The 17,752-nt window shown below is 36.2% G+C and overlaps 1 protein-coding gene across 2 annotated transcripts; it reads left to right on the top strand.

The window, feature by feature from the left end:
* The first annotated feature begins 6,703 nt into the window (after positions 1 to 6,703).
* Positions 6,704 to 17,752, top strand: LOC119013644 (nuclear GTPase SLIP-GC-like). Of its 2 annotated transcripts, XM_037088352.1 has the most exons (23): positions 6,704 to 6,770; positions 7,262 to 7,340; positions 9,296 to 9,408; positions 9,552 to 9,599; positions 9,731 to 9,769; positions 10,084 to 10,117; positions 10,268 to 10,360; positions 10,515 to 10,605; positions 11,431 to 11,644; positions 11,775 to 11,960; positions 12,281 to 12,481; positions 12,572 to 12,747; positions 13,795 to 13,867; positions 13,956 to 14,043; positions 14,224 to 14,345; positions 14,645 to 14,818; positions 14,907 to 15,064; positions 15,254 to 15,371; positions 15,745 to 15,853; positions 15,943 to 16,076; positions 16,387 to 16,468; positions 16,588 to 16,669; positions 16,806 to 17,752. In XM_037088352.1, exons 2-22 carry the CDS (start codon positions 7,274 to 7,276, stop codon positions 16,647 to 16,649), a joined length of 2,382 nt encoding a protein of 793 aa, XP_036944247.1. In that variant the 5' UTR covers positions 6,704 to 6,770; positions 7,262 to 7,273; the 3' UTR covers positions 16,650 to 16,669; positions 16,806 to 17,752. The 2 variants fall into 2 exon arrangements, with proteins under 2 accessions (XP_036944247.1, XP_036944248.1); XM_037088353.1 differs by lacking the exon at positions 16,387 to 16,468.

The following is a 17,752-nucleotide window of genomic DNA, read 5'->3' as shown; positions in this document are numbered from 1 at the left end:
TCAAGGTTCTCTGTGATATTTGTTTTGATTGTTTTCGGTCCTCATTTTGTAAATGAAGAGAAAGAAATTGTCACAGTCTTGAAGCTGTTCATCTTCAAAACTTCTTTAAATGAGGGCAACGATGTTCCGCTGTTTTTCTGACAATAATTGGTCTTCATATCTAAAAAGTTGTTTTTCATTCCAGATTAATGGTAACAGCTGGTCTTTGTTCACGTTGGCTCATTTTAGCAAACTGCCACTTACTGCTTACAGATGAAATTAAAAGGAACATGCTGACACATAGATGGCCCATAAATAGGGACTTATTAAAATTCTGCTTTTTCAGGGTAGAGTTTTATCACCACTGCTACTGATTGCTTTTGTTATTGCTGTGCAAGAAAAGAATAACTTAATAAGATTGCAGTTCCTTTATAAACCAGAAATAAAGAAATGTGTGATTGCTACGAGGAAGAACAATAATATCAGTGACATATCAGGCAACCAACACTGTGTTTAGCAGGTGGTGGTTCTGGTATTCTTTAAGGGTTACTTCCTCTTCAGGATAAATAGTTTGCATCCTTTTTGCATTGCTTTGTCTGTTTTCAGTGTATGCAAGTCATGAGTGATGTGTACATGTGGTAGGAACAGTTTTCAAAAAGAGAAAGAAATGGCTTTACTGAAAAGAAGTTAAGCCTCCTGATAGGTCCTACAGGAATATATGAAGGTGGTCAAATGAAAAAGATACTGGAACATTTTTGTAAACCCTACAATCTCTAGACATAAACCATATCTAACCTGGTTCTTTATTATTTATGATATCTGTCCTTTCATTGACCAACAGATTAAGAAAAGAAACAAAATACTTTAACATTTAGTTTATTAGTTTTTTACGGTGAGACAACAAATCAGTGAATAAATCATCCCTAACAGGTTGATGTAAAATATTTTGCAGGTAGTCATGTTAACAAAACATCACTGACTGATTCATGGCTACGTGGAATGTAAATGCAGAACGACAATCATTACTGTTTTAAGTATTTAAGAATATTTAGAGTATAAATATTTATTTTTTCCATGCTGAGGTTTCTAACTACTATGATCAGTCCCTGTGTGATAACTCTGGCTGACTGGGGATGTCTTCATGTTAGATTGTCCTCAGGATAAACAATCAGATCACAAAGTTAAATAAGAGTAATACCAGTGACGTGAGTTTAGGCCACAACTGACAAATGATGTTATGAAACATACTGTGTTTAAAAGTGACTCACTTCACATGCCCAATGGGTTATTTCCACTTCAGGATTAGCATTATATTTGCATGAGTTTGTCTGTCTTGTGTGTGTGCAACAGTGCTAACATTGCTATCGATACAATGCACCAGCAGGTTACAAACCATGAGTACACATTATATGAACAAATTAATCGCACAAATGGCCTTAAAAAGAAAAGGTCTAGAGTGCTGAAGAATTTCAAACAAAATATGATGAAGTTGCTCTTTGGTAGAGAGTACTGAGGTTCAGAGAGTCATTGCAATAATGATATTTAACCGACCGGAGCAGTGCCTTCAGTATTTTTTCTCAACAACTAAAGCTTCCTTATATACAGTATATTAGCAGGGAAAATATGATCACAACACCCACAAGCAACACTTGCAAATTTGTTAAAGTGGTGATTTTGTCATTGAAAAATTCAGCCATTACAGGAATTCTCACAGATCTGATACATTTATGAAGCTGTGTTCTCTGGAAGCACTCTCAGGCTGTGTATTGGTCTAAACATGTTCCAAAAACTAACCTCATGTGAACCATACCTAACCGGTTTATCCAGGCCTTTGTCTTATTCTCCTGGTCTCTGGTTTTCATCAATTATTACTTTATTAAAGTGAAGCCCTGCTGTTTGTTGACATACTGCAGGTGTGGTTCTCATGGGTAAACAGCAGTAAAGGCAGTTGGAGCGATCAGTCCTGTATATAAATGACATCTTCAAATCAACTCATTGGGGACAATTTGTTAACAAATGGCACAAACCTTTTAACCTGTTAATCACACTTAAAACAGCAAGAATGTAATATTCTACATTCTAATTAATTGCTTCCACAAAAAAGACTTAAAGATACAATATGTCGAAATTCAGCATCAAAATATCTAAAACGACTCAACCTTTGTTATATACTTTGTTGAGTTGTGTGCTAATGTTATTCCAAATGTCTCCAACAATGTTCAAACCCATGTTTTACTGAAGGTAATGAGGTACTTGTCATGTGGTTGCCTCTCTCTACTGTCGGAATAGGGAAGTCTGTGCCTGATTTACATGAGATAGATTTTCATCAGCAGTGGCGGTTACTGAATGGTGATTAAATCAACAGTGAGACCAGTTTGACAGCAGGACCATTGTGATCCGTCTGTCTGACACCTAACCTGATACATCGTTCCACAAAATATACCCCATACATACTAGCATAAATTGTTTGACAACCCTGTGTTGTTTAAATGTAAATATATGAGCCTGTACGTTGCACTGAGGTAATCAGGAAGAATGAGTCGTAAGTGGGTGGAGCAGGTCACGCGATGAAACTGGTGGGAGCAGGGTTAATAGAAGGCAGGAGGGTGTGGTTGGGTATGCAGTGAGGGGAATATGTGACAGTTATCCATTATTGATTTGACTGACCAATTCTGAGACTTCTAGTACAGACATAAAAAAAGCTGGAACATATTTTTGCAGTTTTGATATTTTAGGAAAATAGGAGAGATCGGTGTTAGTGTTTGTGTTCAGACTACAGAACCACTCGCAGTAAAGACCTTGAAGGGCAGCATGTAATAAACTTGAAAGCAGCACTGAAATAAAGACAAAGAAGTTACAAATTTGTTCGCCATCTCAATAAAGACTTTTTTTTTTAAGTATTTTTTTTGGCCTTTTCTGGCTTTATTGATAGAACAGCTGGAGAGGTAGACAGGAAACAGGGTAAGAGACGGGGAGTGACACGCAGCAAAGGGACCCGAGTCGGGAGTCGAACCCGGGTCCGCTGCAGAGCCTCGGCACATGGGTCGCGCATGCTACCGACTGAGCTATGCAGTGCCCCCAATAAAGACTTTTTTAACCTTTGTACCAGAGGAGTGCCTTGGTTATTTTTTTTGCTTTTTTCTCATAATGTAATAGAAAGAGGCTAAAGGCCCCCACACACCGCCCAGACGTCCAACTGCCTTATCCAACCACTCTCCGACCACTCCGCTGCCTCTTGTCTGACCCGTTCGGCAGAAAAGTTGCATTGAAACACACCGCTTCGACGTGCTGCCTACTGCACAGTAGCATGGACGTTCTGCGCTTGCACGAGATGCGATAAGCGGGTGGTGCTTGTGTCGTGAGTTGTAAACAAGGCTTATGCACGCAACTCTCTTTCCTTTCGATCAAAATGAATCTTAACTATTGTCATAATGTCAAGACATTTCCAGTAGTGTTATTGATGGTTTTTTGTTGTTTTAGATTTCACGTTTGAACTTGCAGAGGTGAAAGAACACTACAATTACTTGATGAAAAGCCAAGAAGAAACACCAAAGATTTGGTAAAACTTTTGTTAGAATGTTCACATAATGTGCCGATTGAACCTGTTTTAATTAATGCTACCAATGTATTTACCTACAGCAGTAGCTGATAACTGTTCGGTGTCACAGTCTTGATGTTTGTCTTTCTGGTAGATGTTTCCAGTTTGCTCTGACTATCAACTAGAGGTCTCTGCAGACCTGCTGGTTTGAGATGTGGCTGATTTTAGATTTGGCCTCAACCATTTATGTTAAGTTGTTATCCCTGTGTACTCTTTGAGGGTTGTATGTTTTTTTTGTTCTAAATTTCATTCAGAAGGATTTTAAGAGTTTTTTTTTTTTTTTATTCCTGAATAGGACATTTTCACTTTTTATTGATTGAATCAGAGGCAGACAGAACGTGCGAGTGTTGCAGCAAAGTTCACCGGTCAGATTTAAATCAGGGACGTTGTGGTTTCATTGTACTGGTCCTAAACACCACACCGTTATGATGCAGAGACATTTTGTTTTTAATTTGTTCTCCTTGAGTATATTTTATATGTTATTCATGTATGTTTTTATTTTTTTTAGTTAAGTTTAAGTTGAGTTTAATGGTTGATTGGGATCAATGCACTGCAATTTAAATGATTTTTTATTCATGGTTGTCATTAAACCCTTGAACCTTGATTACAAGCTATAGGCTGGATATGACATGGACGTCAGGCTTTCCAAACAAATGATCTTGAATGCTAAATAATTGTTTCTGTGTGTTTGTATATGAGAAATAGATAGAGCTACATGATAGTTATAAACTAGCTGATTTTCTTTTATTCTGATTTTTGCATAAATGTACAGATAGGTGATAAGAAAAGAACCTGAATTCCTTTAAAGTGTCACCAATCTTTTTGTTTTTGTATACTGTGCAATAAAGTTCACTTCTGAGTGAAAATGCCTCTGGTTGGTTGTCTTCTTTGTTGTTAATGTTGTCATTAAAGCACCCACAAGCTACGCAAGGTTCTCCCTGAGATTTCTTTTGATTGTTTTTGGTCCTCATTTTGTAAATGGAATAGAAATCATTGAAGTCCTGAAGCTGTTCATCTTCAAAATTTCTTTCATACAGGGCAATGATGTTCATCTGTGTTTCTGATGAATATTAATCTTCATATCCAAACAGGTTTAGTTGAGGCATGTTGTTGTTCATTTTGGAACAATGGTAGCTGCAGGTATTTGTTCATTTTGTTCAAGTTAGCAAACTGCCACTTGCTTCCTGCTGATGCAAGAAAATAGAATGTGCTGACTCATAGATGGCCCGTAAAAAAAAGATGGGCCTCAAGAGAAATTTTGCTTATTCAGCCTAGTTAATTTATAAACCAGAGATAAAGAGAACTGTGTTTACTAAGAGGGAGAACAATGATATCACTGACACAATATCAGGCGACCACTTTAACAGTAAAACACTCCGTTTAACAGGTGATGGATCTGGTATTCTTTAAGGGTTAATTTCTCGTCAGGATGAGTAGTTTGCATCCTTTTGCACGGCTTGTCTGTTTTCAGTGTATGTAAGTTGTGGTTTGAACAATTTTCATAAAGAAATTACTGAAAAAAATGAAGCCTGATATGTTCTGGAAGTGTTATTTGCAAAACAATAAAAACACAATACAACACAGTAACACAATAATTCCATATGAAAGTGGTCAAATGAACAAAACTCGGAAAAATGTTTGTAAACTCCATCATCTCTGGCCGTATAAAAACCATATCTAACCTGTTCATTGTATGGAGCTCAAACAAAATACTTCTCACATTAAGTTTATTAGTTTCACAGTGAGATGAAGTAAAGAAAGAAATGAGTGAGGAAATCATCCTAAGTGTAGTGCAAAAATATTTTACAGGTATTCAAGTTAACAAAGCATCACTGGCTGAAGCGAGAACATGGAACATGTAGCCATGAACAGGGTCGAGAATCATTAGTGTTTAAGTGTTTAAAGACTATTTTTCCATGCTGAGGTTTGTAACTACTCTGATCAGTTCCTGTGTGATAACTCTGGCTGACTGGGTATGTCTTCATTTTAGATCATCCTCAGGACAAACAATCAGATCACAAAGTGAAACAAGAGTAATACCAGTGACATGAGTTCAGGCCACAAATGATGTTATCACAGACTCTGTGTTTAAAAGTGACTCACCTCGTATGCCATATGGGTTAATTCCTCTTCAGGAGAAATGTTTTGCATCCTATTTTAGTGAGTTTTGTGTGTGTGCAACAGTGCCAACACTGCTGTATATACAATGCACCGGCATGTTACAAACTATGAGTACACATTATGTAAACACAAAAGAAAAGGTCTAGAGTGCTCAAGAATTTCAAACAAAATGTGATGAGGGTGCTCTTTGGTAGAGAGTACTGAAGTTCAAAAAGAGAAAAAAATAACCAAGATACTCCTCTGGTACAAAGGTTAAAAAGTCTTTATTGAGATGGCGAATAAAGAACTATGAAATAGTCATCACAATAAAGGTCATTAACCTTTGAGCCAGAACAGTGCCTTCAGTATTTCTCTTTTTTAACACAGATGGCTTTACTATAAACTAAGGTGCAACACAACTAAAACTTCCATATATACAGTATATTAGGAGTAAAAATATAATTGCAACACCCACACAAAAAAGTGTAGTCCTGTATATAAATGACAGACTGGCTTCTTTGTTGATGTAATCACCATTTAACAACCGCCACTGCTGATGAAAGTCTATCTGATGTAAATCAGGCACAGTTCAGTTTCACAACTCAGTTTTAACCTTGACTTCTGTTAGAATCAGATGAACCAGTCTTGTTTATGCAAATCATAAAGCTGCTTTGAATAAAACAAATTCATCTAGGACATAAAATAGTTTCAAAGATAGAAAAACACACTTTGATTCAACATCACCCCAAACAACCAGCAGGAGTCCCCAGTGCACCAATAATTAGACAACCCTGTCCTGCCGTTCCATCCTTTTAACAGAGGTGGAAAAGTAACTAAGTACACTGGCACAGTACCTCAGTGCAGTTTGGAGGAACTTTTATATTACGATTTCCTTTTTATGTTACTTTTTACTTCAACCCCACTCCATAAACACATCTGTAGTAACACATTTGAAGTGATCGTGCTGAACCTGCTTCATGGGTAGAGAGGACAGAATATTGTCGATGGGTGGAGACAATATAAAAGGAAGAGCTCAGAGTTCATCAAGCACAGGAGGAGTCATGTCCATGCATGAAAGAGGAACAGACTAAATGTAAGTACACTGATATCATCACATGCATCACATTCAAAACTGAGAGATAAACTAAAATTAAACATTAGGATAATGTGTCGGAAACTTACTGTGTGTTTCTTTCTGTCATTATTTTGTAGTAATAACAAAGTGATTTATGCAGTTTAAATCTGCACTCTGTAAAGTTCAGCCCCTTTATGCAAAGCTTTTACAGTGGTAGGAGGTGGTGGAGAGTAACACACAGATATTTTAAAATGCTTTTAGCTCAGCAGGTGTTTTCAATGGATAGAATTACATCATTAAACGTCCATAAAATTTTCTTTTTATTCAATATGGAAATGGAAAAACAGCATTTTTACAAAATTGACTTTTTGATGTCTTTACATGTGAACCACAAGTTCAAATTATTACAGTAAAATTAAATAAGAAATTGTCCTTTGGTTAGACTTGTCTTTTTTGCTCCAAATATCAAACACTGATGATTGCTTGTGTTATGATTGTTTACTTCCTAGTTGCTGTTGATCATGGATGATTATGTCCGTAGCAAATTAACTGAGTGGGGCCTCAGTGAATATATCCAAAAATTTGAAGGTAAAGTATTTCAGTGGTTATTTGTTTATTGTATTGGTGCTGGCTCAGTATTGGCATGACATGGTAAGTATCACACAGAGCAGCAAAGTTCAAAATCCTTAATTCAAAACTAACAGAGGTTGAAACCAGTTAGGCAAGGCAACATTACCCAAGTACTAGACAATGGAAAAAGTCCCAGAATCAGGGAGGGTTCATCCATTTATATTTTTTTGTTTTGTGAGTGGTATCTATGGATTACAACTTGCATTCTTGTTTCACAACCCTGTGTTATATAAATGTAAATAAATGAGGCTCATACTTTGCACTGAGGTAATCAGGAGGAATGAGTAGTCAGTGGGTGGAGCAGATGATGTGATGAAACTGGCAGAAGCAGGATTAAAAGAGGGAAGGAGGAGGAGGGTGTGGCTGGTGGTGAGGTGAAAATAACGGGCAGAATATTTAACAGTTGTAAAAATTATACATGATTGATTTGACCAACCAACTCTGAGACATCAACTACAGGCATAATGTTTTTGCAGTTTTGACATTTTAAGCAAATAGGAGAGATCAGTGTGAGAAAATTCTGGCAATTCTTGTCTGTTCAGACTACAGACCCACTCACAGTAAAAACCTTGAAGAGGAGGACTTAATAAACTTGAGAGCAGCACTGAAATTAAGACTGAAAAGTGGCAAATAGCTAAAATACAATCAAATAAATAAACAATCAGGTCAAAATGTTTGTTCAGTGAGGCTTGAGCACTTTTAGAAAAATATTGAATTAATAATGTTTCCATGACTGTTTCACCTTCTTTTAAACATACTAGTGAAGTGCCCGTAGGAAATATGTATTCCTATAGAAAAGTGGGAGGTTAAGTAGCTTTTTCATGGATGGCCAAATCAGGCTGTGTTTGAAGGTGGGACATCAGGGATATTTAGGTTTGTTGTGAAATCTGATATTCCAGGGTATAATTGACCGTTTTTGACTATTTTTGATCTTGCCATTATATTTCACCTTAAAAACTATTAACTTGGTGTTTTACTATTTTCAGCACAACCTCACATGTGACTGTAATGTTATTTTTTTACTGTGAAAACCAGAAATGTTTAACAAACCATTTTTTATTACTTGTAATGCAAATATAAATTGTTGTTTGTTAAATATGGGCATACATTTTTAAAAAATTACAACGTTACAATTAACTATTTACATTTAAATGCAGGCAATGCTCAGGTCTGCTTGAGCCCCTTCCAGCTGACTGAAGAGCTGCACTGCCTGCTCCACATTCAGCAGTCTCCTCATTGTTTTGACTCATTAAACAAAAAACTGACTCCACTACACACTAAACACACTACATAACACATTAACTATACACGCGTGACGGACATTATTTACCCTAAGTCCGGTTTAGGACCTGCCGGTGCGTCCGTCGACTGGGGAGGTGGGCCATGGGCTAGCAGCTAGCAGCTAGCTACACACGAACATCCACAGATTCCGATTCCACTTTGTTGTCCTCGTGTATCCGGATCTCCTCAGAACCGAACAGACTCGGTCCGGACTCGTTTAGTCTCATTAATCCACAATCGTCATTTTAGATGAACAGAACGGGCAAAATCCCAGTCCAGCTTGCGCAGCTGGAGGTCTAAATCTGCTTGTTGTCGTGGGTTTGAGCTCTGCAGTGATTGGCTCTGGTGCGCAGGTGACTGTGGTGGCTCCGGTGGATAATGCTGCAGAATTTGTAAAGCATTTATGAAATAATTTATTAACGGTATCATTGTAGTCCAAACAAATTCGACGTCGCACACCCTTGAACAAAGCAGCAGCCATGTTGAAACTCTCAGGTCAGTCTGATCCTGATCTGCAGAGATATTTGAGGAACAGATACACACACACACACACACACACACACACACAGATTCCTTGCTTTTAGAGAGAGATGATGCTTGACTATGATTCATGTGACTATTTTTGATTACAGATGAAGGCGTTGATAAGAAAAGTTTTAACTGCCTCAACGAACAAGACTTTGCTAACTTGATACCAAGAGTGGGACCAAGGGCAGTGTTCAGGGAGAGTTTCAAGTTGTTGAAGGTAATGTTCTGCACAAATACATTATACTGTGTGTGGTCTCATTGTATTCCTTATAAAGATATATGTTTTTTTATCACTGACAGGAGTAACAACAAGTTACTGTATAACATTTTGGATTTGCAACTATTTTGTTTTGCCGCTAGGGAGAAGAAAACACAACAAACCAGGACATAATTGAATCTCCTGCTCAGGTAACTTACTGCAACTATTGTTTGAAGCAATTTTGTATCTTCTTATTTATCACATTCACACAGGTTGTTTCAATGCATGGTCAAAATGTTACATGGCCATCATCTTATGGTGTTTTTATTTTTAATTACAGCTGCAACAGGAGCGTGAAGAAGTGGCTGAATCAGATCAGGTAAAGATCACACAGGCATTTCATCAGTGAATGTGATTCTCCTCCTCATGCTCATGTAACTAAATTATTGATTTGTCCTGAAGCAAAGTCATTTCAAGCATCAAATCACTTGTTATTCCCTTCCTGGTCTCTGCTTCCAAGGATTTTATCAGGCTTATCCCAGATTGACTGAGAACACAAATACAGATATTGTTGTGTGAATTGTAAAGATTTTTGTTCCAGCCTGAAGACCCCTGTTAGAAGGGAAAAGGCCTGTGTGAATATCATTTCTTGATCAAATTATTTTAAAAGTCAACATTCTTATCCATTCTCAGGTTTTTCTGCCCACCAGTGCCACAAAGGGTAAAGGTGAGATACACATTATCTAATGGATTACATATAGAATTCATGCTGATATTTTAAAGGTAGATATCTTTTAGCTTTGAGTAAACCAGGTTTTAGTATTGTAAGAAGAACATTTAACAAACATTTAATTTTGTATGTTAAAAAAACAAAAAGGAAAGAGGAAGCTGGATCTTCAGGGCGAGTCCAGCAAATTGCTTTCAACACCTAGTAAACGCAAACGTGACAGTGGAGGAGGATCACATACAGGTATTTAAATCAGTTAACAATTAAAACATGCTATGTGGTGATAACCTGTTGTGTTATATAATTTTTTACTTCACGCGTCATTGTTCATTTCTGTTTACTGGATACTCTGATTCATGGTTTCTACTCAATAGTTCTTAACTTTATATTTTGTCAGAAAAAATACTGTCTAATGTGAAAAATATCATGAACGATGTCAAACAGAGTCTACCTAATCAAGACAACAACAAGCTCATTGAGTTCCTGTCGTAAGTACTACATTATTAAGTTTTCGATATTGAACATTCCTTGCTGTATGAACCATGCTCTACTTTTAAGCTTTTATGACATGTTTTAAACTGGTTGTAGAGTTGAGCCAGTCTCTATATTAGTCCAATGCAGGTTGTAAAAAATACATGCTGACTTATTTTAAGGAGTTCCCCCAATTACCCCCATGCCAAGTCAGAATTTAGAGCTATGTTTCCAACAGTCATAAATAATAACACAAAACAGTCATTTGTTGGTTTGTTAACAATGTTAACAAAACATTGTGGGGCTAGCAGAAAGAGTTAGATACTGTACTAAACTGTTTGAAATGTATGTCACTGAGGACATTTTGATTTTAAAAGTATATTAATAAGCCTGTCCCACAAGTAAACAGATGTACTCAGGTCTGCCGCATTAAGAAACCACAGCATCTTAGCTCACAATATGTCTGAACTGCATTGAGATTTTGAAAGTAGCATGTTTCTTTGTTGTTACAAAAATTGGAAAATCCTACATAGCTAGCTATCACATTGGCTATATTGCTTGTTCAAATGCCAGAAAGCTCTCAATACACAAAAAACAAAGGTGTTTAGAGGCCACATTTATTAGTCTAAAAAGTAAGTAATTGTCTTCCCGTTAAGCTGTCAGCCACTAAATCCACGAAAGAGTGCAAAATTGGTGGTTCCATATTTTCTAAGTGTGCATCCACAGCAATTCTGATCAAACTGTAGGTTTGTTCATAGAGTAATGTGTTCCAGATTTTGAAACATGCATTGTATGTTTTGCCAATTGATCAAACAAGCCATATTTAAACTCTTATCCAACAGGACTGAAATCAGTAAATTGGAGGAAGACAAGAAAGAGCAGGTTGGCGTCTTTGGTAAAACTGGAGCCGGAAAGAGCACTTTGATAAATGCTGTCATTGAAAAGAAAATTCTGCATTCTGGAATCATCAGTGCATGTACCTCAGTCATGATTAAAGTGGAGGCCAACACGAAGAACAAAAAGTATGAGGCGGACATTGAGTTCATCACAAAAGCGGTAAAATGAGCTGAATATGTTAATGTTTAACTATAAGCTATTTGAAAAGTTATGATGTAGCCGCACAAATACAGTTGCTGGATATGTCACCACCAACTGAAGTAAAATGTTTTGTTTTGTTTTTTGTCAGGAGTGGCAATATGAGTTGCCGCCCAGGCCTTGGGATGATGTGGATGAAGACATTGATGAAAAGATGTCAGCAGTGTATGGGAAAGAATGGAGAAACATGTCTGACGAAAGCTTTATGGATGACAAGAATTTCAAAGAAATTCCAGAATTTCTCCAATCCAAGACGAAGAATTTGACATGTGGATCGGTATGTAAGAAATGAAATATTTTTCTACGTTTACAGAAAGCACTCTTGCCTGAAATGCTGGGATCCTTTAGTCGTTCAGATTTATGTAACGTACACATTGCCAAGCAATCTAGATTTAAAGTTAAAATGTACATTTTAAAAGTAGTAAATTTAGTACATAAAATGAAGTGGTATTGATTCATTTGTGCTCAAAACAATGTCAAATTTAAAATTCTTAAACCATCACAAACATGTCTTAAGGTCCTAAATGGCATTCACATGAAAACTGAAATGTGACTTGCCTTGTGTTGCTTTTATTTTATTTTTCCTATTTATTGCAGGCTGAAGAGCTGTCTGAAAAATGTGCCAGATACACAAGAACTGACTCAACAGTCAGAGAAAAAGGCAGAAAGAGATGGTATTGGCCGCTAGTAAAGTGTGTGACTGTCAGAGTGCCGAATTATGCTTTCCAGCATGTCACACTTGTGGATCTTCCTGGAACTGGGGACCGTAACGCGAGTAGAGATAAAATGTGGAAAGAGGTAATTTATTTGCATGCACTGCTGTTTACTGTGTGTGCATAGTACTGATAATTACATATTTATCGTAACCTTGCTCTAATGCTCCTTCAGGTTGTTGGAAGTTGTTCTACTGTGTGGATTGTGACTGAAAGTATTCGAGCAGCAGCAGACAGAGATGCCTGGGAGATCTTAGAAAGTGCCAGCAGCCTCATGGGAAATGGTGGCGAGTGTCAGCAGATTCACTTCATCTGCACCAAGTCGGATCTTATTACGGATTCCAGTAATGAGTGGGTGGTTTAAGATGCCATAAGTAGAAAATTAATTAGAATTTCAAAAGTAAACACTACTTATGACTACTTTGGCGGCAAAGAGTTCAACTTGAGTAAACACAAGCAAACATACATGTAATAGTAGGTTTGTAACATTAGATGGTTTGGTATGTATCTCTGTTTTTGGATCACAGTTTGGTGCGTTTTTGGTCCAACAGGGAAAACAAAGCAAAAAGAATAATTGAGAAAATGCAAATTGAGAAAATGAAAACAAAATTAGACAAAATAACTTAAATATCAGTATGGCACTACTTCAGAGACTGTTGATAAATCTTGCTTCTTGTTTTGGGTTATCAGCACAGGTATGATAGTGTAATTAAGATGTACAAGTGAGGGTTGATGGCACAATAAAAACTCCATGGTATTAAATACTGCTTACTTTGTGTCAGCCAATACGAATAACCTGTATTTTCACATTTTTGTTATTTAAAAAAAAAAGTGATTAACCTGTAGTTTATCTACGCCTAAGGGTAAAAAAGGTGAAGGTGTATTTAACAAAGATAGATGATTTAATTTTTCACTGCTAGGGTCAGTAAGGGTTAAGGTGGGTTCAGCCCTGGGGTGTCACCTATATGTCAACCACACAGTTATTTTTGGATTAATTTATTAGCAGTCCAGTGATTATCACTGTTGCCTCAAAGCACAGTTAGTGTGAAAAGCAGCTCCAGAGGATGAGTGATGCTGAGGAGAGGCAGCAGAAGACCAGGGTAAGGTCCTCAGATATCAGTGTGTTTACTTGCAAAGTTAGAGCTCATAAACTGCTGTAAACAAAGCCATTTATGAGACAGACTTACGGTGTGAAGAAATAAAGCCTTAATGATTAACATCCGGTTCAGACTAATTGGAAAAAAATTGATTTAAAAAGTCTTTTGGAAATTCAGCCAGTAGCCTGTTTTTTTTTTTTAATTCCCTATTTTCAATTTCAATGCAAAACATGCTGTAATTTTTAGTTACTGTTTCCAAATCCTGTATAAATTGTCTCTTGATATTTATATTTTCTAATAGGTCAGCAGCTGATGTTTGTGCTCGTGTCAAGGAAAAAGTGATCCAAGCGTTCAGCAAACTACCCAAAGTTAAGGTGAATTTTATAGACTGACAGAAAATCTGGCACAAATTTTGTCTACACTTGCAAGCCTGTCTTAAAATGTAAACCATTTTCTTTTCAGAAACATTTCAGCGATGGCTGTTTCAAAGTGTTCACAGTGAGCTCTGAAGAGTTCCTGGAGAAAAAACAACTACAACCAGATGAAACTGGTAGGCAAAGTCATTTTCCTTAGCACTTTGTGGATCACAGAAAATCTATAGTTCAAATACAATATTTTGTTTTAGTTTACTTTAACCTCTTTAACTGAAGCAAGAATAACTTAATTTTTCCATTGAAATTTAAGTATGTAATATAAATATGTAAGACAAAAACTGCAATTCTTTTTACAGAAATACCCGAACTTCAGGAATTTCTGCAAAATCTCAGTGACTGTCACTCAGAAACATTTAACTATGTTTCTGGAGCTTATGAGATTCTCTCTCTGATTAAAGGGGCCAGAAGTAGAGAAGTGGTAAGATAACCTATTTTTATTCATTGCCTTAGTAATCTCAATTGTCATTGATATTGACAGAAAATATAATCTATAGCAAATAAGCAGGCTAAAGTATGCTGTGACTTATCAAATCAACATATATGGGCATTTAAGCCATTAAGGTTTCTGATGTCTGGAATTTCTGTTACATTGTATAACCACAGTTATTATAAGATGATCATATTCACCAGCAACAGAATTTCATGAATAAATAAACAGTAAATATAGGCACTGTTGTTTAATGATATTAAATACTGAATGTGTTTTTGTAATTTCAGGCTGGCAAAAAAACCAAAGTGTGCTCAGAACTCAATGAAAATATGAGGCGTGAACTCCATAAAGTCCAAAAATCCATGGATGACACTTACAGTGCTTTCAGAAAATGCCTTAGCAAGGGAGTTGAAGACTCAAAGAAAAGATGTCAAGAAAAGTTGACGTTCAAATTAAACCCTGTATGTAATTTAATTATAAGTACATTACAGATTTTAGTCTTGATATAAATAAGTCTAACTCTTAATGCTATTTTTTGTTTTATTTCAGAAAGGAGTATCAGATCAAGGTTTTCACAAGATCTTAAAGTGTGTGGTTAGGAATCATGGCACCTACAAACCAAAAAAATGGAAACAAATCAACCTCAATGAGACATTGGCTTCATGCCTGACTGACAGCATTGATGAGGAATTCAGGAAGACCTTCCCGTAAGAAATAAATTAAGGACATAAAGCCATTTATCAGCACCATTTACAATACATGGATAATGTTTAAATAACTCTACATTATGCATTTATACAAATGATATGATACATACATACAAATTACATGGTTTAAAAAAGAAAAAAACAAAACTTGTCAGTGCTCCTGGAAACATCTCAACTTTCATGTTTCAGAAATGAAAGAAATTGCGAGCCATTCAACGGGGTCATCAATGCGTTTTCACTGGACACAAACAGCCTGATTGAGAGGTTCACTGATGTCAAACTCCAACTGATATTTCTCAAGACAGAGGTAAAATATGAAAACACTATCCTATCTGTTATTCTGGTGTCAAGATGTTTTTCCATGTTGGGGATACATCAGGAGAAAAGTGGGCAATCAATCAATTTTATTGATAAAGTCCAATATCACAGTCACATTTCCTCACTGGGCTAAATCAACCCAACTTGATCAAATTTGTGACTGAAGATTAAACATTGAAGAATTTAAAACAAAACAAAAAAATGAGATGAACATACTGTATCTATATACAGTACAGTATACTCAAAGAATCCAATTAGTATAGTACTTTTTTATAAAATGCCCCTTTTTATGTTCTTAATTAGTGTCTTCTTATATTATTTTATTTTTATATTTGATCTACATTTGTTTTTCCCTCTCTTAGGAAATGAAAATGAAAACAAAACTCAACAAAGAAATCCGTGATCGTAAGAAAAAGATCTACAACAGTCTGACAGAGGAAATTGAGAAAAGCATGAGAGAATGCTATAAAAGTAAGACAGAAGATCACGATGCATACATCCTGATGATATTAAAATACACATTTACACCATCATGACAGTGATTTTCTGTATTATTGTAGTAGCAGCTGGCTCCGAAGGAGAGGACACACTGAAAAACATGAGGGAGACTATTATGAAGCATGTGCTTTCTTCAAAGCACAGCATGTTTGAGCAGGCTAAGGAGGAATTTTTGAGCCGCCTGAGAGACTTGATGGTTTGTCACATTCTATGTAATTTCGTACAATGATGATGATGATGATGATGATGATGATGATAGTTGTACATGTTGTGCTGCAAATCTTAATCTTTATTCACACGTCTAGGTCATCATTATTTTTTTTCATATTCAAGTGGAATTATTGTCATTCATTATCAGAAAAGATTATCCATTAAACTGTTTTGCCCAATTTCAGCAGCCCTGTGAACACACATGTAAACAATAAATTCACATAGGATTAAGTTTATCATTGATGTTTTCTTTGTCATATGAGTGATAATTAATGAAGTTTCTGATGCTGAATTAGGATGAAATCCTGAAGATACTGAGGGAAGCAATGCAGAAATCAATTGAGCTGTCACTCGAGACAGATGATTACCCACTGCCAGGTAAAGGACAGTCAGTACAATAGTATATATGTTTATTGAAATTAATGTCAAGAAATTCCCAGTGTTATTGATGGTGGATTTGTTGAAGACTGTTTTTTTTTTATTTTGCTTGTTTTTAGATTTTGACGAGGAACTTGCAGAAGTGGAAAAATACTACAACGACTTGAAGAAAAGCCAATAAGAAAAAACACCAAAGATTTGGTAAAACTTCTTGTTGAACTGCTCATATGATGCGCTGATTCTAACCTGTTTTAAATAATGCTACCAACGTGTTTACTTACAGTAGCAGCTGATAGCTGTTCAATGTCTCATTTTGTCTTTCTGGTGGATGTTTCAGTTTTGCTCAGTGGGGAGAAGCGGCAGATGCCTGAGTACCAACTAAAGGTCCCTGCAGACCTGCTGCATAGAGACAGGAGGCCTCTGAGATTTGGCCTCAACCATTTATGTCAAGTTGTTATCCCTGTTCCCTTTGAGGGTTGTATGTTAAGTTTGCTTGTTATGAATTTCATTTCGGATTTTTTTATTTATTTTTTCCTGAAAAGGACATTGTCGCTTTTTAATTGACTGAATCAGAGGCAGACAGAAAATGTGTGTGTGTGTGTGTGTGTCGCAGCAAAGTTCACCCGTCAGATTTAAACCAGGGACGTTGTGGTTTCATTGTACTGGTCCTAACCACCACACCATTATGATAGAGAGACATTTTGTTTTTCATTTTTTCTTGTTCTTGAGTCTATTTTGTATGTTATTCATTCATGTTCTTATTTTGAGTTCAGTAGTTAACTTTTTGTTGAGTTTAATGGTTGATTGGGATCAATGCACTGCAATTTAAATGATTTTTTTAATTCATGGGTGTCATTAAACCCTTGAACCTTGGTTACAAGCTATAGGTTGGATATGACATGAACATCAGGCTTTTAAAACAAATGATCATGAATGACTCTTTTGTCTTAATGCTAAATAATTGTTTCTGTGTGTTCATATATGAGAAATAGAGAGAATTAGATGATAGTGATTGTTTTGTTTTAATCTACACTGATTTTGAAAGGCATAGATGGACAGACAGGTGACAAATGAAAACCACAATGAATGCATGGAGATACATGACAAATGCAGAATCTTTCTGTCAGGACTCGAGGGGTCATTGATTGTTTTTATGAGAATGGAAATGATGTGAATCAATTGAACACCTGTAGGAGACAGTTCCAGACATCCTTTAAAGTGTCACCAATCTTTTTTAGATTTTGTATGCTGTTCAATAAAGTTTTCTTCTGAGTAAAAATGCCA

Source organism: Acanthopagrus latus, chromosome 23 (assembly GCF_904848185.1).
Source record: "Acanthopagrus latus isolate v.2019 chromosome 23, fAcaLat1.1, whole genome shotgun sequence".
Taxonomy (NCBI): Eukaryota; Metazoa; Chordata; class Actinopteri; order Spariformes; family Sparidae; genus Acanthopagrus; species Acanthopagrus latus.
This window is presented reverse-complemented; position numbering and strand designations above follow the sequence as displayed.

Bases quoted from the DNA above. Each gene is read 5' to 3' on its own strand.
- LOC119013644 (XM_037088352.1), top strand. From the start codon at position 7,274: ATGGATGATTATGTCCGTAGCAAATTAACTGAGTGGGGCCTCAGTGAA. The intron at 11,961-12,280 runs GTATGTAAGAAA...TATTTATTGCAG, and splicing joins AGAATTTGACATGTGGATCG to GCTGAAGAGCTGTCTGAAAA. The intron at 12,748-13,794 runs GTGGGTGGTTTA...ATTTTCTAATAG, and splicing joins ATTACGGATTCCAGTAATGA to GTCAGCAGCTGATGTTTGTG.